At 47.6% G+C, this 26,731-nt stretch overlaps 1 protein-coding gene across 5 annotated transcripts in view; it reads right to left on the reverse strand.

Annotated features, from left to right (window-relative positions):
• Positions 1-3,332: 3,332 nt before the first annotated feature.
• Positions 3,333-26,731, reverse strand: part of SEZ6L (seizure related 6 homolog like) — a 142,664-nt gene continuing 119,265 nt past the window's right edge. For 4 of the 5 annotated variants that reach the window (XM_053368461.1, XM_053368463.1, XM_053368465.1 and 1 more), the window contains 9 exons: positions 26,076-26,214; positions 14,917-15,113; positions 12,428-12,622; positions 9,676-9,867; positions 8,492-8,686; positions 8,308-8,340; positions 6,642-6,756; positions 6,125-6,227; positions 3,333-4,928 (listed from right to left, as the gene is read on the reverse strand). In XM_053368461.1, coding sequence (XP_053224436.1) covers positions 4,899-4,928; positions 6,125-6,227; positions 6,642-6,756; positions 8,308-8,340; positions 8,492-8,686; positions 9,676-9,867; positions 12,428-12,622; positions 14,917-15,113; positions 26,076-26,214 — 1,199 coding nt within the window. In that variant the 3' untranslated portion in view covers positions 3,333-4,898. The remainder of the gene's footprint in view (positions 4,929-6,124; positions 6,228-6,641; positions 6,757-8,307; positions 8,341-8,491; positions 8,687-9,675; positions 9,868-12,427; positions 12,623-14,916; positions 15,114-26,075; positions 26,215-26,731) is intronic. The other variant, XM_053368462.1, reaches the window with a different exon arrangement.

The following is a 26,731-nucleotide window of genomic DNA, read 5'->3' on the forward strand; positions in this document are numbered from 1 at the left end:
AGAGCTAGAAGGGACCACAAGTCATCTAGACCAACCTCCTGCAATGCAGGAATCTCAGCTAAGGCATCCATGGCAGCTGACCACCCAACCTCAGTTTAAAAATCACCAGGGAAGGAAAGTCCATGATCAAATGAATTCTGAATTAATTAGGTCTAACTAAGTGAAAAACTGTGGTTTATTTGAGTAAACAGGGGTTATTATTTTCCTAGACACAGAATTTGGATTCTGAAAAAGATGACATATGATTCTATGTTCCGGCACAGAGCAACTGAAGGGCAGGGAGCTGCTGCCACAGAGATGGCAAGACTTGCAACGTTTCAGCAGCTCCTGGAGTTCCCAGAGGTATCTCCTCTGCCCTAAGGGCAGTGGCAACAGACTGCAGCTCCAGGGATTCTTTTTTTAAGAGCAGGAGCAAATATGTCCTCTGCCAGAGCACCAGCCAGGGCAGCTGATGGCTCCTCCTTGTTCTGGCATATAAAAGAGGTGGAAAAGAGTGTTTATTCTTATTAATAATAGTACTTCTTTTGCTAGGTTGTTTACTTAAAAGCTGAATTTTGCATTTTGGTTGGCTGAAGGCTGCCTTTTGCAATAGCTCAGGGTGTTTTTCTGCAGCCAAAGGTCAGGTCAGCATCACTGAGTTTGACGGAGCTCTCTGGTCACTGTGCACAGGAGGAAGGCAGTCATGTGTTCAGTCTCTTCTGCGGGTGTGGTTGATGTGTGTGCCATGATGAGATCCTGCACTTCCAAATCTACTATTACACCTCAGGCCATAAGCTGACCACCAGTGGTCTGCAAGCTTTATTCAGGTGGTCAGGTGTACCTGTAAAACTGCCATTAAAAACCATGCAGCACCTAGCACAGTGCACTGCCGTTGCTATGATGTGACTGTGCGTGCACAAGCGGAAAAAGAAAAACCATCCTATTTGTGGGGCGTTTTGGGTGCAGACAAAGTGTGTGAGGCAAGTCATAAGAAAACTGAAGTGGATTGCAGTGAAATGAACTAACTTCCCTGCCAGGATGGGCAAAGCTCAGAGAAGTCTAGCAGGATTTCAGAGGATTGGATAGGCACATTTTGGGGAAAACACAAACAATTTGTCAAAGAGATGAAATAGTTTTGAATCCTCTCTTGAGAGGGATCCAGAAGTCTGATTTGAGCCCAATGACCTGAAATACAGCAAGTCTGTGACCCCTGGTCTGCAGCCCCATTCCCACTTGCCCCTGGTTCTCCAACTTAAGTTGCACAGGGCATCCCAAGATAAACAACTTGGGAAGAAGCCTTAAATGCCTCCTGTGGCTCTTGCTTGTGGAAACTGACAGCCCACCTCCTCACACCATTTAGAAAGAGGAAAGATTGGTCTACGTGTAGCCATTATGCATGGCAGCTAAGAATGGAGCCTCCCTCTTTAGAGGGAGCCTACTCAGGTGTCAGGGGACACAAACAGGACAGAGAGGCTCTGCTTGTGAATTGTGCTTGCTTGGCTGCTGTTGAAAACTGGGTGAACCTTCTGCTAAGTCAGCAAGGCAGTTCTTATGTCCTTGTGATCCCCAGACAATGCCTTGCATGGAAAGGGGAGAGGGGAGACAGCAGCTATGAGCATCGTCCCATTCTTCATGAGTCACTAGGCCAAGCAAGAAATTATTGCATAGCCTTTTAATAAGTCCCTGCAATGATGGAATGCAGCCTCCTGCGAAGACAGGAACTACCTGCCCTTCAACCTTCCTCAGATGAAAATAGGAACGTTCTCTTCTACATCAGCATCACTGCCAGGGGGACAGGGGCTTTTCTTCATGTGAAGATGTTTATTACTTTTTCTCATGATCTCTTCAGGCCGGGGATCACTTCCTCCAGCTAGATGGATGGCTGGGGGCCGACAGGCTGGAGAGTCACAGCCTCCCCCCCCCCCCACTACTGCTGCCCTCTTCCCCCCACCCTGCCTTCTCTGATTCCCAGGAGCCGAAGCAAAGGAGGAGGAGGAGAAGGAAGCAGCCTGGGTTGACACCCCCCCTGCTTCCCCCAGCGTGAAGCTATTTCCGGTTAGCATACCTCTACAAAGATGGGAATCCAGGACTCTGCATGACAAAATGAGAAGCCTAATGATGCCTTGGGGGTTTTCCTTATGGTCTCGACATTTTCAGGGCAGTTGGAGACTATGGAAACGGGGCCTTTGTCAAAAACTGGGCAGAAATCCAGTCTGGATGTGTGGATGAACTGAGCAGGCAGATTTTTTTCATATTCCCAATGCCAGGTAGCCAACTACACAGAAAGAAGTCCACATAATTTGGATCCCATGCAGTAAGGAACTGCAGTGCTGGGTTAACTATGCCTTAGGTGTGTGTAGGGAGACCTTGGCTGCCGTTGGCATCTGCCAGTCAGAAATCCATCTGGGAGCCCATGGCACTGCCACCCAGGCCATGTGGCAGCAGCATCCACTGTGCTCCTGAAGGGGACAGGTTAGGTTACCCAAAAACCTGTGTAGTCACCCCCCCAACCAGGCCTCAAGACTTTCAAATTACTTTCTCTGAGGATTCAGTAGCTAACAAAGCATTAGCTAGCATTAGCTTTGCTGTAACAAAAAAGGCTGAGAAAAAAATGCTTTTTGTTTCCCAGGCCTTCAGTGGCCTTGCCAGCAGCGCATCCAGCTTGTCTTACCAATTGCAACTTTCTTCCAGGAACAGAGCCAGGAGAGCCAGAGAGAGAAACAATTTTTTTCATCATGAATAGAGATTGTTTCTGCCAACATTGTGTGCAAACTCCTAAGATTGGGAGGGGGAAAGGGGGATCTGGAAGATGGATATAAACTGCTTGTAAAAATGGTTTCAGGTGTGCTTGCTGTGAGTTATCACGCAGGTGCCTTCTGCTACCCCGGATGGCAGAATAAAACTCTTTCTCTGAATTAACCCCTCGGTGTCTGTATTGGTTCCTTGCTCCCTCCCCCCCCCCCCGCACAATGCTCTTCCTCCCCTTGAAAAAGGCCTAGAAAGGCTACACTCCCAAACTCCGACAACTTGTTGCCTTCACCATTAAAAAACAGAGAGTACAATTTCTATTAAGGTAACTTACACTAAGTTCTGCCACCTCCCATGGAAGTTTTAGGTTAAAAATATTTAATCCCAAAAATTTTATAAAAAGAGACCTGTAAGAACGGAAACAGAAATTTGGGTACAATTTTTCTTTTTTGGCACTTTCCCCCTCCCTCCTCTTACCACTGCAAATTACAAATACACATTCTTCTTTTTTCCTGTAATTTTTTTTTTTGGGGGGGAGGAAAAAGTAAATTACTAAATAGCCCCTACGCCTTACTCTTGACAACTGCAGAGACGCACAAACCAGGTTTCTAAACTAAAACAGACATTTAAAAAACATTGCCATGGTTACAATTTCACCATTTTTACAAAGATGCCAATGCCAAGAGGGGCATCAGCTGCCCCTCCAGTTACCCATTAATAACAGGGATGGTTTGAGAGGGGGACAGGCTGGATGGAGGCAGGAAGGGGCGGCAAAAGGGGCAGAGTTTCTGCAGTCCAAATAGTGCTCTTCCTATGGAAAGGCTGCAGGTTTGAGTTTGCTTTCTTTGCACAATCATCCAGGAGCAAAGACAGTCCACACTGCAGGGCCTTCCAGTGTGAAAGCAGGCAGGGAGTTGGTGGGAAGGGGAATCGGGTGCATTTGTCCCATGCCCCAAGGCAAGTGGTGTTTTGCAGACCACTCCTTTCTCCTGATCTAGCTCATCTAAAGCAGTTGTTCCAGGTGGCTTTTTCAAAAAAAAGGCCCAACAGTGCAAAATCCCGATGATTCAGAATTCCAATGTTTCTCACACACAAACATGATGTATTGAACAGGAACCTTGTGTGAATGATGGGGCTTTTGCTATACCCTGCTTTGGGAACTGAAGATGGGGGACCAAACAGTTGCCAGTATGGTCACCTGCCTACTTCCTGTCATATTCCAGACAAAAACGACTGGATGCAGCATTTCCCTCCTCCATGCTCAGAAGCCACTAATCTAATACACACACCTTTCCTTCACATGCTTTTCAGGGAGCCAAAGATCCACAGTTTTCTTATGTTGTTGGCTCCAATGTGTGCAGCAGAAACACTACAACATGAACCAAAGAGCCTGGAACTGCCATTTTTGCCCTGAGGTACAGTAAAAGTTGGCAGACAGCAGACTTAAGCAGCAGCCACAGAATTCTTTGAAGGCAGGTAAGACCAGCTGGGAGTAATTCACCAATCTGCTGTCCAGCTTCCAGAGACATTTTTCTCTGCCTTCCCTAGCCAAACCATCCCCTAGCTGGCCATTTTACACTGGTTTACATCCATGATTCAAGACAAAAATGGGACGAGATTTCAACACACAATTTTCGTCATTTTGTCACTGTTGCTCTTCAGGTAGTCACCAGTGGCTTTCCAAGCTCCTCTACAAGTTGGCCCCACTTTCTCTTCCAGCAGCTCAAACAGAGGAAAACTCAGCACCAAGTTCCGGGGGGGGGGGGAGCACAGTGGCTGCCATGAGAAGAGATCCCTCTGCCCACTGGACCTGGCGTTGCCCAGCTCACTCAGGGACCAGAAGCAGCTTCCTTTTTAAGCGACAGTAAGGAAAACCCCAACTCACAATACACAACGAATGCACCACAGTGTTATTTTTTATGCAGCCATACAGGAGGTTGCCTTGGTGAGCAGGGATTAGCTCCAGAGCCTGCAAATCTTGAGTGCAGCACCCAATCGTGATACTACCGGGAACATAACTGGAGAAGACTTCAAGATGGAGAGGAAGGTGGCAAAAGGAGAAGGAGCAACATGGTCAAGCTCTCAGCCAAACTCCACTGGACATTTATCACTTGAGGAGGTTCTGGGAGAAGAAATCAAGGCTGTGTCTGGAGAGTTCCACGAGGTCAGCTTTATATGGATACTTCATATTCTCGTGTTTCCTGGGGAAAGAAAACAGACTCTGGTCAACGGCTGCCTTTGCTCCAAAAAGGGTGCCAGCTATGTCTTTTCAGCAGGGGAAATTGCTTAGAGCTTCAGACACCTGATCAGAACTATTTTATTTCAGGGGGCCTCTGCACTCTGAATACTTCTCAGGGTTTTTTGTTTTGTTTTTTAAAAACCAATGTTTTGTTGTTGTTGAGATTTTACATTCTTGAGGTTTTAAATTCATGTTAACTTTTAAAAGTTTGGGGCAGGAGGTTAATAATTATTAGCTGCAGAAAATAGAAAATTTCTTTTTTTTCAAGAAGCCCGAAATCGGAAGGGAAGGAGGTCAACAGGGGTGTAGAAGAAAGATCTAAATATTTAAACATATAAAGATTTAAAGAATAAGATAAAGAACTGTAACAGAGATTGATGTTCTTTTTGGTGTTATGTATGGATATTTTTTCTTCTTGTTTTCCCTTTTTTCTGAAACTGTTGTTTCGTCCCCCCCCCCTTTGGCTTTCTTTGCTTTGCTTTTTTTTTTTTACGTTGTAACTGAAACTCAATAAAAAGAATTAAAAAAAAATAAAAATAAAAGTTTGGGGCAGGAGGAAGGAGTCACACAGCTTCACTCTCCATAAAAGGCAACCCCTTTAGGGTATGGCAGCTCCTCCATTGGTTGGCCTGCTCTGATGTCACGGTACATTCACAGACAGGCTAAGCACTGAGAGAAAACTGCCTGCCATCTTTGACAGAATGCTGGCAATCAGGATGAGGGATGGGGACTCCTCACTGAAGGCCGAAAGAGAGGAAGATGGTTGTGGACTGCTGCTGCTGCCACTAGTAGGACCACAGACTGGAAGCATGCAGTGAGGCTGGATGTCATGCCTTGTTCTCAGACTACCAACCGCAAGTCTCTTGAGCAAATAAACCCAGGCTGTAACCTTGGAAAGGGCAGCTCATTTCATCCAGTGACTCTGCTTACCATGTGGCCACTATGGAGAGGCCCAGAAACTACTGTGATGGCACATGGGGCAAGACAAGGGAGCATCATTGTGGTTCTTCGAGGCAGTTGAATGAGGGCAACATTCAGGACTGTCCTGAGACATTTTACTGCCTCTGTCTGCCTCACAATTGCCTCCACAGGGACTTGTGTGTTCCACGTGGAGCCAAATCAAGATGCTGCTTTCAATCCAGGAATCCGTCAACTCACCCCTGTCTCATAAATTGGGTTGTCAAACTCTGTCTCCACTGTGATCTGGCTATATGGGTGAGAGTACATGAGGGGCAGGCGCAGGCTGGAGTAGTAGCGGCACCTGTGAGTTGGGGAGAGAGAGACACCAGAGAGAAGAGTCAAGAGAGCAGAGTCCAAAGGGATCCACTGAGCAACACTTTCCAAGGCCTTCCAGCAGCACCCGTGGTGGGTGCTTTTGAGGGAGATGATGCATTGATAGCCCAGGACTTTGGGATCATTGGAAGGGGGCTGAACGCCAGCTGCCCCAGGGCCCCTCCTCCCACTCCATTAGTTTGCCACAGATTGACATGTACCTCCCAGAGCACAGTGCCACAAAGACAGAGCAAGGGTGCTGAGGAAAGGTCCCTGAGAAGCCAAGAGCTACAGGTGGGCTGGCAGAAGCAGCCAAGCTGGCTCAGAAGCTGAGCCCTCCCTCCAAACGCCCCAAACGCCTCCCGAACCAGAGAGGGCACCTGCCACCACCCTGCCTTCCTACCTGGTGATGTAGACGTATGCTCCCCCCAGCAGCAAAGAGACCACAAGCACTGGGATGAAGATGGCCAGCGCCATGTTCCCCCCTTCCAAGGACGTTTCTGCGGCAGCTTCAGCTACTGAAGAGAGAAGTGCCGGGGTGAGATCCTGGACAGGTAAGCACCCCATGGGATTCTCTCTTACAGGGCACCCAAGACTGACACCCCAAAGCACCTAATGGAAGCTGCAGACTGGAGATTAGCCTTGAAATGGATTTCCCTCCAAGGGCACCGCTAGGTGCTTAAGAGGCTTTGAACAGGCACAGGAAACAAATGGGTGTCCATGTTCAGTGCAAAGTGTCCTTTGGTCCTCCCACACAAGCCCTCTGGGAGCAGCCTCATCCCAGGGGGGAATGCAAGCAAGTTGAGGGGAAAGGCTGCCTCCCAACTCTGCCCTTCTAGGACTGGCAAAGGGCAGCTGCCAAATAGGCACCTGAGCGAGTGTGAGAGTTTCTGCAGCTCCACCCACCCTGGTCTTTCATGGCTTAGGGAGGTGGATGGCTAACACTCAAGACAGATCTTCAGATATCAGAAGACAATCTTTCCCACAATTAGCTCACGCTGAGGAAACACTGACTGTCTGTTAAAGCAACAGAGCTTTCCCCTGCAGAGAAGAGCCCAGCTCTCTTGCCCTCCATTTAGCCAGAGCAAAGTAGGTCTGTACTCCAAGCCAGTTCCTGAATCCACAAGCTCAAGGATACAGTTCTGTCGGGCAGGAAGACGGAGAAAACCCTGGTGGTAATTTCCAAGAGCAAAGATCTTTTTTGCCTGCCCACACGGGTTGCGTGCCATCTCCCTGATTCCTGTTTACTGGGCCGTGGCTGGGAGAATGTCAGCTGTCACCCATCCCAATGTAGGCAGGCTGTGAAGGAATGGGATCTTGTACGCATATTACATGGAATGCATATTTTCTGTGTTTGTTCATTGGGAATTAAATAGTTACTTGGGAAACCTAGCAATTGCCCTGGGTCTGGAATCCACAACTGCTATCCACGGCAGGATATAAGGCATGCATATCTCAGAGGAGAGGCAAATTGAAAGCTCCCTAATTCCTTGCTCCTGGGGCCTCTGCGGGGAGCATTTGATGGACAAGGAGATGCTATAAGAACAGGTGGCTGGCCAGGAGGCCAATGACTGGAGGACAGCAAAGGAGCTTGTGGAAGATTCTGTCTCTAGAACACGTGAAGAGCCTGCTGGATCAGGCCAGTGGCCCATCTAGTCCAGTACCCTGTTCTTACAGTGGCCCGCCAGAGGTAAGCCTACATGCAGGCTCCAAGCACAAGAGCGCTCTCCCCACCTGTTGAGGCAGAGCACAGTCACTGCGGCTGGTAGCCATTGCGAGCCATCTTTAGGGAAGTGGGAATCTTTGGGGAATGGGCTTAGAGAAGGAGCAGAGGACTGCATTTAATCTTTGCTCTCTTGCTCTGTTGGGGAATTGGCTGATTTCCTGTAATTTTTTCTTTGGAATATCTTTTTCTTAAAAGATCTTACTTTTTTTTTTGCATCTTAATAAACTTTTTGTTTCCTAATGGATTTGCCAATAAAGCACACATGACAGAAACTCCAAAGGAAAACTAATCTGGGTCCTGTTGACTCTGGAACTCGGGGAGCCCATGAAAATATTCTGCTCACCTTCTAAGGCATGCTCAAAGCTGTCTTGATTCACTGAAAGAGAAAGGCAGGTAGGTTAGCTTGGGGCTGCTGGATCCAGAGGCTGCCCCAGAGAAGATGAGGGAAAGGAGGCAGGCAGGCAAGCAAGCAAGCAAGCAAGCAAGCGGCTGCATCCTGGCCCCTCTCTCTTTCCAGGGGACAGTACCTTTGCAGACAGGGAGTGGCCCACTCCAGCGGGAGGGCTGCCCCAGAATACACTTGATGGTGACCTCTCCGATGAGCTCAAAACCCTCATAGCACATGAATGTCAGGGACTCCCCGGGCAGGTAAAGGCGCTTGTAGAGGATCTGGTATCCATTTTCTGGTAGGCCTGGGTTCTCACAGGCGAGGGATTCTTCAGCTAGGAGGAAACACACAGAGGAGGAAGCCTTTGAACATTCTTTCCCCCTCCAAATCTGGTCTGCATGAAGCTTCTTTGGTTCAGGGTGCATGGATTTATTTCTTGCACTTAGCTCCCACCTGTGAGGCAGGTTAGGCTGGGAGGGGCAATGGCTGGCCCAAGGCTCATGGCCAAATCCGGGATTTGAACTCTGGTCTCCCAGGTCCTCATGCCACACTGCATGAGACAGAGAGTGTTTTTTCCCAGCGGCTCAAGCAAGACTGGCTCCACATAAGCAGTGCTGCTCTGCCTCTCCTGCCCCACAAATGTGCAACCTTCCCTGTGAAGAACGAGGGTTTTCTCACAGCAAAGGCCACAAATTAACCTGTGGGCTTGGAGCACCTTGTGGCAGCTGTTTGCAGGTGTGAGCCAAGTGCTTCTCCACCTGTCTTTTGGAGGGCTCATCCAACCACTTGCTGGCAACAAATATTGATTTGATGCTATAATTTGGCTCAGTTCCTGGCATATCAAGGGAAAAAAGATTTCTGGCACCATATTTGCAGATCACCATCTTCAAATATATGAAGGGCTGTCACACAGAAGACGGAGCAAGCTTGAGGGTAGGGCCTAAAACCAATGGATTCAAATGACAAAAATGGAAATTTTTACGCAGAGGTCTTATGGCCATCTGTCAGGGATGCTTTAGCTGAGATTCCTGCATTGCTGGGGGTTGGACTAGATGACCCCCAGTCACCTCAAACTCTTCAATTCTACAATTCTAGATGATATGGAAGAGCCCTCTCCATCCGAGGCCTTGAAGGGAGCTCCTGCTGGTTAAAAGAGATCTTTTTGAGCCCAAATCTATCAAGGACCTGGACCTGTTGAAGGCAGCTTCATATGGTATTCTTGTATTTATATTCAAATGCCAACCCACAGGGGTTGCAGTCCCCCACAACTCAACCGTGGCTTCCGTGAGTTCTGCATTCAGAGGGGTAAAGAGCCCAACATACAAACACAGTGGGGCAGCCTTGAGGTCCAGATGGGTGTCCCCGTCTCGCGGCTGTAACAGGTCAGGAGAGAACTTCCTTCAAGAACGAAGCCCGGATTGCAGGTGTACTGGATTGTGGTCCCGACCAAGAGCACGGGGTCAGAAATCAAACGGGCTGAGTGCTCCACCTCCCCAGGGTCTGTGCAGTACATAACTAGAGGAGAGAAAGGAACAGAGTTAGATGAGAACTGGGGGCATCCATGGCAAGAGTTGGTCTCTCTAGCTTGCAGTATTGTAGGATGTGGAGGATTTCCGGTTTGAAATGCTTCTAGTCCTCATGAAAGCTTTGAAATCTGATGCCTTTTCACCCTTCAGTTTGAAAGGTTTCAATATAATTATAATAATAATAAATTATTTATATCCCACCCATCTGGTTGGGCTTCCCCAGCCACTCTGGGCGGCTTTCAACAAAATATTAAACTACAGTAATTCATCAAACATTAAAAGCTTCCCTAAATAAGTCTGCCTTCAGATGTGTTCTAAAAGTCTGGTAGTTGTTATTCTCTTTGACATCTGGTGGGAGGGCGTTCCACAGGGCAGGTGCCACTACCGAGAAGGCCCTCTGCCTGGTTCTTTGTAACCTCGCTTCTTGCAGGGAGGGAACCGCCAGAAGGTCCTCGGCACTGGACCTCAGTGTAGAACGGTGGGGTAGGAGATGCACCTTCAGGCATACTGGACCGAGGCCGTTTAGGGCTTTAAAGGTCAGCACCAACACTTTGAATTGTGCTAGGAAATGTACTGGGAGCCAATGTAGGTCTTTCAAGACTGGTGTTATGTGGTCTTGGCAGCCACTCCCAGTCACCAGTCTAGCTGCTGCATTCTGGATTAGTTGTAGTTTCCGGGTCAACTTCAAAGGTAGCCCCACGTAGAGCGCACTGCAGTAGTCCAAGTGAGAGATAACCAGAGCATGCACCACTCTGGCAAGACAGTCCGCAGGCAGGTAGGGTCTCAGCTTGCGTACCAGATGGAGCTGGTAGACAGCTGCTCTGGACACAGAATTGACCTGCACCTCTATGGACAGCTGTGAGTCCAAAATGATTTCCAGGCTGCGCACCTGGTCCTTCAGGGGCACAGTTACCCCATTCAGGACCAGGGAGTCCTCCACACCTGCCCGCCTCCTGTCACCCAAAACAGTACTTCTGTTTTGTCAGGATTCAACCTCAATCTGTTAGCCGCCATCCATCCTCCAACCACCTCCAGGCACTCACACAGGACCTTCACCGCCTTCACTGGTTCTGATTTGAAAGAGAGATAGAGCTGGCTATCATCCGCATATTGATGGACACCCAGCCCAAACCCCCTGATGATCTCTCCCAGCGGCTTCATGTAGATGTTAAAAAGCATGGGGAGAGCTCAGAACCCTGAAGCACCCCACAAGTGAGGGCCTAGGGGTCTGAACACTCACCCTCCACTTTCTGAACATAGCCCAGGAGGAAGGAGCGGAACCACTGTATAACAGTGGCCCCAGCTCCCAGCTCCTCTAGACGGTCTAGAAGGATGTTATGGTCGATGGTATCAAAGGCCGCTGAGAGATCCAGCAGAACTCGGAAACAGCTCTCACCTTTGTCCCTAGCCTGCCAGAGATCATCAACCAGCGCGACCAAGGCAGTTTCAGTCCCATGATGAGGCCTGAATCCCAACTGGAAGGGATCCAAATGGTCCGCTTCTTCCAGGTGTGCCTCATTTAATGTACTGGGATGTGTAAGAATTGCCATTTATCTGTAGAGCTGTATTTTCAGGTTTTTATTGGTTGGGTTGCTATGCTTGGTTTCAGACAGTGTTTTTGTATGTTTTTCTGGGGGTCACTTTTTGAGGAAAGCAGATCAGAATGACAGTAATAACACTCGTAGCAGAAACCACAGCTGGCTGAGCTGGGGCTTCTAGCTGCCAAATGGCAAGGCATCTTTGTTCAGCTCAACCCCTTCTTGCACCTGCACAGCAATCCAAAGCGGGTCCTGGGAATCCCCAGCAGAGGCTGCTCAGGGCGGTCACATTTTATGCACGTTGAACTGGTGTGATCTCAGCTACATGGGGCTGAAGACCAGCTGCTTGAAATGGCACAAGTTGAATCCAAGCAAGGCGGAGAGCTCAAGACGAGACTGTTGGAGTTCCTGTGAGATCTCCTGTGAAGATCACTAGGCTTCTGGACCTGGTGTGCTAAGAGGCCCTTGATAGTTATTTACTGCACCCCACATTTTCTCTCCAAGGAGTTCCAGGTGGCATACATAGTTCTCCCCACTCCTCATTTAATCCTCACAGCAACTCTGCAAGGTAGGCTAGGCTGAGAGGCAGGGACCAGCACCCAAGGTCAACCAGCGAGTTCCATATGGCTGAGTGGGGATTCAAACCCTGGCCTCCCAGGTCCTATTCTGACACGCTGGCCTTGACCTCCAAGCAAGGCAGAGGCCTTAAAAGCTCCCTTTGTGCTGGTTCCTCTTGAGTTACCTGCTGCAAAAAGAGCTTTTAAGTTCTCCCCCGACTTGCTGGGCAGCTCCAAAGGACTTGGGCATACCTCTGTGTAAGATGGGATCGTACTGTGTAAACTGGGGGAGCCCCCTCAGCTCTGCTCTGCAAGGTGCAAGGCTCTCTCTTACATGGCAGATGCAGGGAGGGTTCCTCAAACCACGAGGAAAGACGTGTTAAGAGTCAGGAGCAGGGCAGACGCGGAGTCAGCACAGGTCATGCCACCCTTGCCTACATTGCGAAGCCCATACTTTTCTCACAGAAGGGCGGGTCGCTGCTCCAGCTGAGGTCCCACTGGCAGGTGAGGGTGTCACTCCCGACAATGTCGTAGCCTGGGTCACACTGGTAGGTGATCTTGGCCTCACGAACAAGTTCTGTGTGAGATGTGGTCTTCCAGCCGTTCTGGATTTCAGGCAAGTCTGAACAGGAGTCATTCCGTGACACTTCTGTACCCGGAAAGAGAACTTGCAGTTAAGAAGCAGCTGGGTACACAGCTGGACCCTGCTCCTCAAGCACCTCAAATACCCTCTTGGCAGCTATTTGACAGCTGCAGGAAACATCAAGTTCTAGAGAAGCTGGAGGTGGAACTCTCAAAATCTGGGCTGCATCAACCTGGGCTTCTCTAACAGAACATTTTGCCTCCTTTAAGGAGCTTGTGCACACAGCTTGGATGGCACCGTCTCCAGAAGAGGTGCCCCGGTGATGGGATGCGCCCTGCTTAGAGCATTCTGTGACATCACAGAGAGCTTGCAGCAGGGATGCCAACTTGAATAAAATATGGGGGGGGCAAGTAGGCCTCACCCCACATAATCCATCACAAGATGCGGCACACACCCACACACCACTTGAATGGCAATGCCCACCAACTCTGGCAGCCCCTGGCCCCCTCAAATATTTTAGGGGGCCCCCCAAAGGGACATTGGCTCTTAGGAGTTGGCTCCTGTGGCTTGCAACACCCTCCCTGGTGAGAGGGAGGGGCAAAGTCAGAGGAGGAAGAAATCAGCGCTGTTGCTCTATGCTGTCAAGGTCTTGAGGCTGCCAAGGCCTTGAGAAGTGGGAAATGCAGATGGGGTGGGGGTGGGGGAAGCAGGCTGACAAAAGCCCATGGGACCAGCCAGGGGAACTCTGGGTCTCAGTTTGCATAGGACCAGAGAGCCTGTGAGGACCATCAAGATGCAGCTGACTTCTGCTCACAGTGGCTTGGGAAGATGCGGGTCAGAGCCCAGAAACAAGAGTCTAGGCAGCCACAGCAGATTCCATGCCCCTGACTGAGTTGGGAGGAGTTCCAGACAGTGAGAGTTCAAAGTCAAGGATTTGGCTGCAGGTCCCTAAATCAGCACTGTGGGTGGCCAGGCAGGATCCCAAGGGCCATGGATCAAGTTTGCACCACCATCCTCAGCGTTTTTGCTCTGGCCTGCCTGCCTATCTCTATCTATCATCTATATCTATCTATCATCTATCTATCTATCTATCTATCTATCTATCTATCTATCTATCTATCATCTATCTATCATCTATCTATCATCTATCTATCTATCCATCTATCTATCATCTATCTATCTATCTATCTATCTATCTATCTATCATCTATCTATCTATCTATCATCTATCATCTATCTATCTATCTATATCTATATCTATCTATCTATCTATCTATCTATCTATCTATCTATCTATCTATCATCTATCATCTATCTATCATCTATCATCTATCTATCTATCTATCTATCTATCTATCTATCTATCTATCTATATCATCTATCATCATTATCTATCTATCATCTATCTATCATCTATCTATCTATCTATCTATCTATCTATCTATCTATCATCTATCTATCTATCTATCTATCTATCTATCTATCTATCATCTATCTATCTATCATCTATCTATCTATCTATCATCTTTCTATCATCTATATCTATCTATCATCTATCTATCTATCTATCTATCTATCTAATCTATCTATCTATCTATCATCTATCTATCTATCATCTATCATCTCTGTCTACTCTGACAGGGTCATCTCAGGACACTTGCACACCACACAGTGAAAGCCCTTTGATAGTCACCTCCCAGAGCTACAGTTCCCATCATGGTTTAACAACCCACCCCTCTTCACAAGGAGCTCTGGGAATTGTAGCTCGGGTGTGTGTGTGTGGGGGGGGGAGTGTTGCCTAACAAACTGCCAGGATTCTTGGGGAGGAAGCCATGGCTGTTTAAAGTGTTATTGTGGCACTTTAAAGGGAGGGTATGAAGGGGTTTCAGTCACAGAGAGGTCCCTTTCCCCATGGGCTCGTCCTGATCCTCTCCCATAGAGATGCAGGCATTCTGTGCTCAGAGAAACTGCTCTGCCACCCCCCCCAACCAGGCACCCCAGGAAGCCTCTCTTTCTCTCTCTCCTCCCCAGTTAAAGGACAAATGGAGGGAGCTGCCCCCAAACACATTTCAAGTCCCTCTTGGCTGGAGCTTGAACAGCTGCAACTGCTAGTTCTTAAAGGTTACAGAGTGGGGAGCAGGGAGCTGTTGCCCTTCCAATGTTGCCGAAATGCAACTCCCAGCTCCCTCTCTGGCTGCTAAGGCTGATGGGAGTTTAACTCCAAGAAAGCCTGGCGGGTCATGGGCTCCTCACCCATCCCCAGTGAGCCTCGGCATCTTGCGCAGTCAGCCCCTCCCCCAGCTTTGCCCTTTCCAGGCCAGGAGGTGGCGAGGCATCTGGGCACCCTTCCAGGCACCCACCAATGTAGTTCATGATAAATCCCTGCCCTTTTCCAAAGATGAGCCCAGCCGGGTCCGAGTGGAACTGGATGGTCAAGTCTGGCGTGGAGGAGTAGAGTTTCTGAGGCCCACTGCTGCCCAGGTAGTGTCCCAAGATGTGGGTGCTGACGTCGTCTCCATCATAGACAGTGAGGATATCGCTGTTGCTCAGGTTCAGACTGTGCCGGGGGATGGGGAATGGGCAGGCAGAGAAAGAGAGGGTCACCGTGAGAGGAGTCCTTCTGGATCATCTGGTCTGGGCTCCAACCTCCTTCCAACAGTGGCCAAGAAGCTTCCTCCAGGCTGCCCACAAAGCAGGACACCAAGCATTTGCCTCTGATAAACCAATATTCAATGGTATATTGCCTCTGAACTTGGAAACTCCATGATCTGCTGCCATAGGAAGGAGCAGGAGGAGTGGCTGCTAGATGTCCCTGCGGCGAATGTGTCTCAGCAACAGCAAGAACACCAAAGGAGCCGTGCAGGATCAGGCTCAAAGCCTCTCTGGCCCAGCATCCTGCTTCCAATGCTTTCAGGAAGTGCGCAGGCTGAGCATGAAGGAAGTAGCTCTCCTTTGCTGTTACTCAGGCCTTCTGGATCAGACCAAAGGCTCATCTAGAGGTATATTTTGGAACATGCCCTATTCTTTTGATCATAATTGGTTTTAACTAGTTTTAATATTGTATTTTTGAGTTGTTGTTACCCACTCAGGGACCTCAAAATGGAGAGGTGGAGAAGAAATCTAATCTTGTTGTCTGTGTGCTTGTTTGATCTGCGTAGCTCAGTTGGTAGAGCATGAGACTCTTATAGTGTTTGATGTTGTAACTGTGTTTTTACTATTTTTTGTTGGGAGCTGCCAAGAGTGGCTGGGGCAACCCTGTCAGGTGGGTGGCTTATAAATAATAGAAATTAATAAAAAGAACCACCACCACCACCATCCCAGGGATGCAGGTTCAAGCCCCAAGCTGGGCAAAGAGATTCCTGTGTTGCAGGGGGTTCGACTAGACGACTCTTGTGGTCCCTTACAACTCTACAGTTCTATGATTTAGACATCTTATGATACTGTAATCAAATTTCAGATGAAGGAGCAGATTTTCTTCTATTTTTTGAAACAATTGAACTCCATTTGGACCCAGGATGGTGGAACAAACTTGTCAGAACAGGGGTTTTCTCTGTCTTGACCTTAGACTGTTTCTGGACTTTGCTTCTTGAGTTGCCCCTGTGTTTTTACTATGGAATTCCTTTTTGGATTGCCCTGAGTGTGGACTTGGGGCAGCTGGGTCCCACAAGCAGTAGTGAAGGCCACCAACTTGGATGGCTTTAAAGGAGGATTAGAGAAATTAATGTGCCTAAGGCTGTCAATGGCTACTAGTCACGATAGCTATGTTCTGCCTTAACGGTTCAGAATGTGCCTCTGAATGTGCAAGTAGCGTGGGGTGGGGGGAGCACTGCTGTTGCTCTGGGGTCCTTCTTGCAGGATTCCTGTGGGGAACTGGTTGGGAAGATGATGATCGAGATGGGCCCTCGGTCTGATCCAACAGGCTCTTCTGTTGCTCTTAGCAGGCTGCTGTTTATGTCTGGATGCCATTTTCAACCAAGGTGGTGGACGGAATATTTTAAAACTGCACTGTTTTTAAAATTTTGGTTTTCTTAGAGTTCCTGGGCAATGCTAGAAACTGCCAGTACTTTGTATGTTGACACTGGAAAGCAGATGTCAAGGTTGAGCCCTGCTGTACATGAAGCCTGGAAATCAATTGCTGCAGTTTCCCAGAACAACTCAAAAGTTTGCCCAGACCTGTTTCGATCAGAGGCAGAAGTGGGATTCACATCCAGATCACTAGGAGAAGTTGCTTTTACGAGCCCCCTTGGCCCCCTGAGCTAGTTTGCCTTAGTGGTAGACAAGCATGGAAGAACCAAGCCAAGTAGGCATGACTTGCAAAGTGATGAAATCCAAAATGCAAAGCAAGACCGTTCCCCAAGGGCATGGGAAAATAAAACTCGGATGTTCCTGTGCCTTTAAAAGAAGTCAAATGCAAATGGATTACAAATATCAAATAAATAAGTATGTATTCTGTTGTTTTATTCTTGTACTATGTTTTAAACTTCATGGATCCACCCCCTTCATGGATCACTGTGATCCATCCCCTTCATGGATCACTGCCTTGCCGTGGCGAAGGGGCTTGAATAGCTCAGAGTAGCTATGAACTATGCCGAGCAGGGCACCCAAGATGAACAGGTCATAGTGGAGAGTTTTGACCAAACGTGATCCACCTGGAGGAGGAACCGGCAAGCCACTCCAGTATCCCTGCCAAGAAAACTCCATGGACAAAGACAACAGGCACCAAAAAGTTATGACGCTGGAAGATGAGCCCCTCAGGTCGGAAGGCGTCCAACATGCTACTGAGGAAGAGCGGAGGACAAGTACAAGTAGATTCAGAGCTGATGAAGCGGCTGGGCCAAAGACGAAAGTACTGTGTCCAGTTCTGGGCACCACAGTTCAAGAAGGACACTGACAAACTGGAACGTGTCCAGAGGAGGGCAACCAAAATGGTCAAAGGCCTGGAAACAATGCCTTATGAGGAACGGCTAAGGGAGCTGGGCATGTTTAGCCTGGAGAAGAGGAGGTTAAGGGGTGATATGATAGCCATGTTCAAATATATAAAAGGATGTCACATAGAGGAGGGAGAAAGGTTGTTTTCTGCTGCTCCAGAGAAGCGGACACGGAGCAATGGATCCAAACTACAAGAAAGAAGATTCCACCTAAACATTAGGAAGAACTTCCTGACAGTAAGAGCTGTTCGACAGTGGAATTTGCTGCCAAGGAGTGTGGTGGAGTCTCCTTCTTTGGAGGTCTTTAAGCAGAGGCTTGACAACCATATGTCAGGAGTGCTCTGATGGTGTTTCCTGCTTGGCAGGGGGTTGCACTCGATGGCCCTTGTGGTCTCTTCCAACTCTATGATTCTATGATTCTATGATTCTATGAAAGGACGCTCAGTTGCGGAAATGCCTGGAAGCGAAAGGAAAGTCCAATGCTGTAAAGAAAAATATTGCATAGGAACCCGGAATGTAAGAACCATGAACCTTGGTAAGTTGGATGTGGTCAAAAATGAAATGGCAAGAATAAATATTGACATCCTGGGCATCAGTGAACTAAAATGGATGGGAATGGGCGAATTCAGTTCGCATGACCATCATATCTACTACTGTGGGCAAGAAACCCATAAAAGAAATGGAGTGGCCTTCATAGTCAACAAAAGAGTGGCAAAAGCTGTACTGGGATGCAGTCTCAAAAATGATAGAATGATCTTGATACAAATCCAAGGCAGACCTTTTAACATCACAGTAATCCAAGTTTATGCACCAACTACTGGTGCTGAAGAAACTGAAATTGAGCAATTCTATGAAGACTTACAACACCTTATAGAAGTGACACCAAAGAAGGATGTTCTTCTCATTATAGGGGATTGGAATGCTAAAGTAGGGAATCAAGAGATAAAAGGAAAAACTGGCAAGTTTGGCCTTGGAGATCAAAACGAAGCAGGGCAAAGGCTAATAGAGTTCTGTCAAGAGAAAAAGCTGGTCATCACAAACACGCTTTTCCAACAACACAAGAGATGACTCTACACATGGACATCACCAGATGGGCAGCATCGAAATCAGATTGATTATATTCTCTGCAGCCAAAGATGGAGAAGCTCTATACAGTCAGCAAAAACAAGACCTGGAGCTGACTGTGGCTCAGATCATCAGCTTCTTATAAGAAAATTCAAGCTTAAACTGAAGAAAGTAGGAAAAACCACTGGGCAGGTAAGATACAATCTAAATCAAATCCCTTATGAATACACAGTGGAAGTGAGGAACAGGTTCAAGGATTTAGATTTGCTGGACAGAGTGCCTGAAGAACTATGGATGGAGGCTCTCAACATTATACAGGAAGCAGCAACGAAAACCATCCCAATGAAAAGGAAATGCAAGAAAGCAAAGTGGCTGTCCAACGAGGCCTTACAAATAGCGGGGGAGAGAAGGCAAGCAAAATGCGAGGGAGATAGTGAAAGATACAGGAAATTGAATGCAGATTTCCAAAAAATAGCAAGGAGAGACAAGAAGGCCTTCTTAAACGAGCAATGCAAAGAAATAGAGGAAAACAGCAGAATGGGAAGAACCAGTGATCTGTTCAAGAAAATTGGAGATATGAAAGGAACATTTTGTACAAAGATTACCATAATAAAGGACAAAAGTGGTAAGGACCTAACAGAAGCAGAAGACATCAAGAAGAGGTGGCAAGAATACACAGAGGAATTATCCTGAGAAATCTCTATGTGGGACAAGAAGCTACAGTTAGAACTGGATATGGAACAACTGATTGGTTCAAAATTGGGAAAGGAGTATGACAAGGCTGTATATTGTCTCCCTGCTTATTTAACTTATATGCAGAATTCATCATGCGAAAGGCTGGGCTGGATGAATCCCTAGCCGGAATTAAGATTGCCGGAAGAAATATCAACAACCTCAGATATGCTGATGACACAATCATGATGGCAGAAAGTGAGGAGGAATTAAAGAAGCTCTTAATGAGGGTGAGAGAGGAGAGCGCAAAATATGGTCTGAAGCTCAACATCAAAAAAACGAAGACCATGGCCACTGGTCCCATCACCTCCTGGCAAATAGAAGGGGAAGAAATGGAGGCAGTGAGAGATTTTACTTTCTTGGGCTTCATGATCACTGCAGATGGTGACAGGAGCCACGAAATTAAAAGACGCCTGCTTCTGGGGAGAAAAGCAATGACAAACCTAGACAGCATCTTAAAAAGTAGAGACATCACCTTGCCAACAAAGGTCCGCATAGTAAAAACCATGGTTTTCCCTGTAGTGATGTATGGAAGTGAGAGCTGGACCATAAAGAAGGCTGATCGCCAAAGAATTGATGCTTTTGAATTATGGTGCTGGAGGAGACTCTTGAGAGTCCCATGGACTGCAAGAAGATCAAACTGATTCATTCTTAAGGAAATCAGCCCTGAGTGCTCACTGGAAGGACAGATTGTGAAGTTGAGGCTCCAATACTTTGGCCACCTCATGAGAAGAGAAGACTCCCTGGAAAAGACCCTGATGTTGGGAAAGATTGAGGGCACAAGGAGAAGGGGACGACGGAGGACGAGATAGTTGGATGGTGTTTGACTAAACTGCGGAAGGCAGTGGAAGACAGAAGTGCCTGGCGTGCTCTGGTCCATGGGGTCACGAAGAGTTGGACATGACTAAACGACTAAACAACAAATGTTTTAAAAACATATATTTAATTTACAGGAAAATCAAGTTGTTACAATGTGGTATGATGAACATATGTCTAAAGAAACCAATAAAAAAGAACAGCAAAAAAGAAGAAGAAAGAACGGGAGCAGCAGGCAAAGCTCATGGTATGAAGATCAGTGAATCTCTGCATGGCAAGCAGACAGGGGACAATATCAGAAACTGGTAACCCCTCACTGGTCTCACTTCTAAATTCAACACAGTAGCAGAGCTTCTATTGGCCAGCAGAGGGTGCTGCTCTTCAGTAAATTCAAACTTTCCCCTTCAACTCAGAGTTGATGGCAAATATTTGGGCGTGGGGGCAGGTGGAGTCAAGGAGAAACACTAGTCCGCCAGCCAGCCAGAAAAGAGCCCTGCCATGTTCTTGTGTCTTTATCCGTAGGAATCAGCAGCAGCCCAAAGCATTCACAGTTATCACCATCTGCTAATGTCTGCACACTAAATTGTGACTTCCAGAACACCACGGGGTTCTCAGTTCTGTTTAATAATTTTAAGGTCCTGATGCTGGTGGCAGGAGATGGGTGAAGGAGAGATGGAGAAGCTGCAATAAAAAGTCCCCTGGAGGGAGCAATGGGAAGGGCTAGCAGAGCACCATCTAAGACATGGGTAGGCAAAGGGGTGCCTCCAGATGTTGCTGGATTACAACTCCCATAATCCCTGGTGCCACTGGGCTGATGAGAATAGGAATCCCAAGAACATTTGGAGAGCACCATGTTGGCTACCCTTGGTCTAAGATGTAAATTGCACCAAACCGTGCTGGTCCACAACAGGAGAGAGAGCACTTGGAAGTCACCTGTTGTGAAGATCTCAAAATATCCCAAGGGCTGCCACATGGAAGATGGAGCAAGCCTGTTTTCTGCTGTTCCAGAAGGGAAAACTGGAACCAATGGATTCATATGATAAGAAAGGAGGTTCTGATGCAACATTAGGAATAACATTCTGGTGGTAAGAGGTGCTTGACTGTGGAACAGGCTCCCTTGGAAGCTTCCTCATTGGGTGGGCATCTGTCAGAGACTCTTTAGCTGTGATTCCTGAATTTCAGGGGGATGAACTAGATGACATTTGGGGTACCTTCCAACTCTACAAGTCTATGATTCTGTCTCCCTTACATGGAATTCTGCCTTGCTCAGATCTGCCCCCACTCCTTGCCTCAGCCCATACAGCTGCTGAGGCTCCCTCCTCATCCTTGGCTGTGCACCAGCTTAGCTGGGAATTTGATTAAAGTTCTTCTTGGAAGCCACTTGGATAATCCCACTGGAAAGCTGACATTTTTTAGTAAATCGTGGCTTCCTGTCAAAAGACTGTTTTCCTGGTGACATTTATGCCTGGTAACACACAGTCCCTTCTTTTCTCCTAAGAGCTGAGGAGAGCACAAATTTAATGGGTTCACACAGAGAGCAAAAACCTTCTGATTCTGAGGACTGCTCCAAATACGACGAAACAGACACTGCAGACTGGAAAAGGACCTACCCTGGATTAGAAGGCTGACCAAAGATTTAGAGAGGGAAGGGTGGGTGGGATCTTCCTTCAAGCTTCCTTCAAGGGTGGATGTAAATTGCCCTCTTCTTATTCTCAAATCACAGGTCAGCCAGAAAGGGTCGTGCTACTGCTACCCACATACCTGCCAACCACTACTGTTTGTGACCTGCAGAGCTGTGAAATCCAAAACCCCAAAGCCAGCAACTGGCATGTCATTGGCCCGAAGTGCAACGCAAGAGGGCACCCTTGCAGGGGTGGGGCGAGGGGACCTGCTGTCCTCTGACTGGAGCTGGCAGCCACCATTTAGATGTGGTTGCCAGGCTGTTGTAGCAATTGCAGACTCTTCAGAAGCAGCAGCTGGTTCAGAGGATGGGCCCTATATTGCATGTTAAATAAGCATAAGGTCTGCAGTCTTGAACTGGGAAGCCCCTTTGTTCCCCTTGAAATCTCCAGGTGCTGCTTCCAGAGGTGGAAAGCCTGCAGCTCACACTTGCAACTTTTCCACAGTGTCCACATGACATCACTGGTATAAAAAGGATAGCCTGTATTCCCTACCCCCAATCCCTTAATCCAGATTTTCCCTATCCATGACAAATCCAATGCATTATTTAAAACAAACAAACAAACAAACAAACAAACAAACAAACAAACAAACAAACAGACAGACAGACAGACAGACAGACAGACAGACAGACAACCCATGCAGTTGCTGGCATCTCTTTTGCAATTATCTATGTGACCTGTTTGTGATGCTAAGCCCCCATCTGGAGTCCTCCCAACTCTGGGGTGCCTTCATCTCCAGCTGCTCTTTGGCCCCTGGCAACTAATTCCCAAGGATAAAATGCAGTTGTCCAATGAATATTCCTAAATGGCGGCTTCGCTCAGAAATACACAAATAAATTGGGTCTCCTGCTACATGTTTAATTTCTTAACATTCGAATCATAGTTAGATCCCACCCTTCCTCTATGAATTTCAGGGCAGTGTCCATAATTGTTTCCCCATTTCTTCCTCCCAATAAGCCTGCAGTGTAGGCCAGACCAAGAGAGAGGGGTTGAGCTTCATGGCTGGGGTTGGGGCCTTTCCTTACCCATTTACCTCTCTGTTGAATGTTAGGAGGGCATAGGAAAATATCTGCTTGTCTGTCTCTGTACCTAGACAGAGGAAGAGGAATGACTGGCCAGGCAGGGCCAGACTCTGGTAATATGGTACCCTGAGCAAGGACAACGTTGGGCACCACCCACTAAATATTTCTTATTTTCACAATAATTCCTTTTGGTGCAGTTGCTTTTTATGGATCTTCTCGGTAGATACTCAGTAGATACTCATATCAATATAAGGATGATGCTTCTCTTCTGCTCAGTGCCCTGGGGGGGGGAGCTACCCGCCATGCCCTGAGTCTGCTTCTGGGCCAGGGAGGCAGCTGTGCCAGCATTGGTCTGCCAGCCTGGTGCAGAGGCTGTCTGTTTGCCTCCATGCTGCAGTCAGACATCTCAGCTTGGTGTTAGATGGGAGGCGTGTGGATTTATTGCAAGACAAAGACCCATCAGGCTTAAATAAATGGAAGACGGGTATTTACAAAGCCTTCAGTGAGCTCAAGTGGTAAATAAAGTTGTGGAACTAGCTCTTGCCTAAACCGCAAAGCGGCTTTTGCCAAGGGAATTTCTCTCTGATCCCTTCAAGCAAGTCGGAGGGAGGAGGGCGACTGATGCTAAAGGAGCTGCTCCGTAGGAATCTATGCTGTCTGCCCTATTATCAGATGTGATTTGCCTGCTGTAGCTACTCGGCAGCATTTTGTGCATGCTCAGAGACATTTGTTTTCTCCATCAGTTTCTAGTGTATAACAAAGCTGTCCACTGCCTCATCTTCCTGTCCCTCCCTTCCCCCTATGCCACCCCCCCACAAAAGATCACGGAAGCATGCATATAATTCCTTTTTTAATCATCATCTGTAGGGAAGTCTATACTGAGAGCCAGAGATTTGCTCAAGGCCTCCCAGTTTCCTGGCTTGAGAGGATATCTACACCTGGATCTTCACTGGCTAATCACAACCATCTCTCTGTTCCCCTGACTTGTTCCCTTGCTTTATTCTCCATTGCCAGACATCTCCCTGTCTCTCCACCCTCAACGTGTGGAGGGAGGCTTTCACATGTGGAGGGGAAGAATCAGATGCCTTAGGGGACTCACTCATTAGTGGGGTCCTGGCAAGAGGGGGCAGGGGAGACACAGCTCTGTCCTGGACATCTTGGCTTGAGCCTGCAGGCTGGTCTCCTGCCCATCAGCTGATCTTATTTAATAGAGAGCCAGTTTGTGTCAGGGACTGGGCAGAGGAGGAGTGGTGGAGGCCGCCTCCCCATCCCGACTCTTTCAGGGGAGAGGAAGAGGAGGACAGTGTAGATTTACAACAGGGGTTTGAAGGAGGTAGAAGCTCAGAGGTAGATGAGGGGAAAAACTGGGAAATCATGGGAGAGACAGAGAAGAAGAAGAAGAAGAAGAAGAAGAAGAAGAAGAAGAAGAAGAAGAAGAAGAAGAAGAAGAAGAAGAAGAAGAAGAAGAGTTTGGATTTGATATCCCGCTTTATCACTACCCTAAGGAGTCTCAAAGCGGCTAACATTCTCCTTTCCCCTCCTCCCCCACAACAAACACTCTGTGAGGTGAGTGGGGCTGAGAGACTTCAAAGAAATGTGACTAGCCCAAGGTCACCCAGCAGCTGCATGTGGAGGAGCAGGGAAGCGAACCCGGTTCATCAGATTACGAGTCTACCGCTCTTAACCACTACACCACACTGGCTCTCTGAGCATGCACATCCTTCTGACACGCTGTCATTAGAAAGCATTCCAGACCCTCCATCACCAAGAACCCTGTGAGCCTTAAAAGTAGGAGAGCAAAGAGCTCAAAGACAGAGGGCACATAGCAGCACCTGTAGAGGAGACGATGACCAATGAGGAAGTGGGAAAGAAGGAGGGGTGGAGATTCACTTGGGACAACGCCATTATCCAAGAGGCTGGGGTCCATAGCCTCTCTGTGTAAAGATTAAAATAAAAAAGGACTGCAAGGAACTTTTCCTTGTCTTTATCATTGACAGCATCCTGACAGTGGCATGTACAGCATGTGAGCATTCAACATTAAATGTGCTTAGATGCTTGAGATGCTTTGAAATGTTTTCAGCTGGTTTTAAATGTTTTTAGCGTCATAGAAATTATAGAAAAAATAGAATTAAAATTTGAAATGTGTGTGAGAAAGGCTGAACAAGTGAAGGTTGGAAAGTGAAGGTTGTGATTGTGGGAGAAGCTTCTGAGAAGGACAGAATGAGACACATGCAGGAGCTGTTGCTATGACTGTTGAGGGCAAAGGAAGGAGGGAAAGATAAGAAAGTTGTGATGCCTTGTGATTAAACCAGTATAAGCTGGAAGATGGAAGTCCTGCCATAGAACTGCCGCTTTGCTTCCCTTTGCTTGTAAGTGTATACATGTTTGTGCCTTTGCTATATTTGTATTGCCACCTCTCAACTCCTTGCTGGCTGAGTTTGTGTTACACTGGCCTTGCAACACCTAAATAAATGTCCTGCTTGACTGACAATTGGACTCTGGCCATCCACAATTCAGGAGCAGCCACTGAAAGGGCTCCCCTGGGTCATTCCCAGCTGTGCCTCTGGTTTGAATGGGACCAAGATGGGACCAGAGAGAGGATCTCAGCATATGGCAAAGCCACCTGTCAGGTAGCCTGGGCCTGAGCATCCCCATCCATTGTGTGGAGGATGCTTTATAGGGTCTGAGCAGCAGGTTTTGCTGCATCACAGAGAATGTCTGCTTAGTTATTAAAAAGTCTTTATCCCTTTCCTTTCCTTGCCTGCTTGCCTTTATCATATAGAACTGTAAGGTCAGAAGGGATCCCGGGGGTTATCTAGTCCAACTGCACTTTCACCAAGGAACTGGCTAGAGATAATTTACTTTATTATTTACTAAACAATATTTATATATTGCTCAACTGTAGGAAAAGCCTCTAAGTGGTTTACAAAAATATAATATAAAATATCAACATGTCAAAAGCAAGTATTTAGAAATATTCAAAAGATAAGGGCAGTGGTTAAAATCAGTGCAGCTTTGAAAGGTCCATTCTGCCATTTTGACTCAAAATGATATCCAGTTATATCCAAACAGACATGCAAGCCTACTCCTTGATCTTGAGAGCCACAAAGCAAAATCTGGTCATGATCTCTTAAGAAGTGTTCAAATGCATAGTGAACAAGCAACTTTTCAAAATATTGTGTGTCTGTGTCAGCCTGTATGATGAGTCCCTTCAATGGAGCAATGCACACAGCCGAGAGAGGCACTCAGTCCAACAAGTAGGAAAACTACTCACAACTGGATGTCCAGGAAAATGCGCTTCTCCTCTCCGACGTGCACCCTCCAGACACAGTCCTCGCCCTCAGCATAGGGCTCCGGCCAGTTGGGGGAAAGGATCACCCCTGCCCCGGTGGAGAGCTCCCCTCCGCACATTGCTGTAACATCAAGAGAGGCCAGCGTTAAATGGCCAGGATGCAGCTCAGAGCCACTTGGGAAGGCCAGATCTGAGCTGCCTCTGCTGTCATTTGCTAAGGAGTTGCACATGGAGTCTGCTCAGCCTCTGCTGAGGATGAGATCTGCTCCTGGGGAACCAAAAGGTAGTGGCAGGCCTTGGCGGGAGGCTACTGTGAGGTGAGTGAAGCAGAGGGTGGCTTGCTCTGGGCAAAGGACAGAAAGGCCATCTGAGAGCAGCACAAGAAGCAGAAGTGGTGCTGGACTGAGACCTGGGAGACCAGAATACTAGTCCCCTCTCAGCCAGTCTCAGCCTTACCTACCTCATAGAGTTGTTATGAGGATAAAATGGGAAGAAGGAAAACCATGGATACATTGGCTAGGGTACAAATAATATCACCAACTCTCCAATCCCTGTAGTTTTGTACATTATTATTATTATGTAAATTGTAAGGAGAAGGGTGAATCTATACATGACACACATATTGCACAGCAGCTGCC

Source organism: Podarcis raffonei, chromosome 16, assembly GCF_027172205.1.
Source record: "Podarcis raffonei isolate rPodRaf1 chromosome 16, rPodRaf1.pri, whole genome shotgun sequence".
Classification (NCBI taxonomy): domain Eukaryota; kingdom Metazoa; phylum Chordata; class Lepidosauria; order Squamata; family Lacertidae; genus Podarcis; species Podarcis raffonei.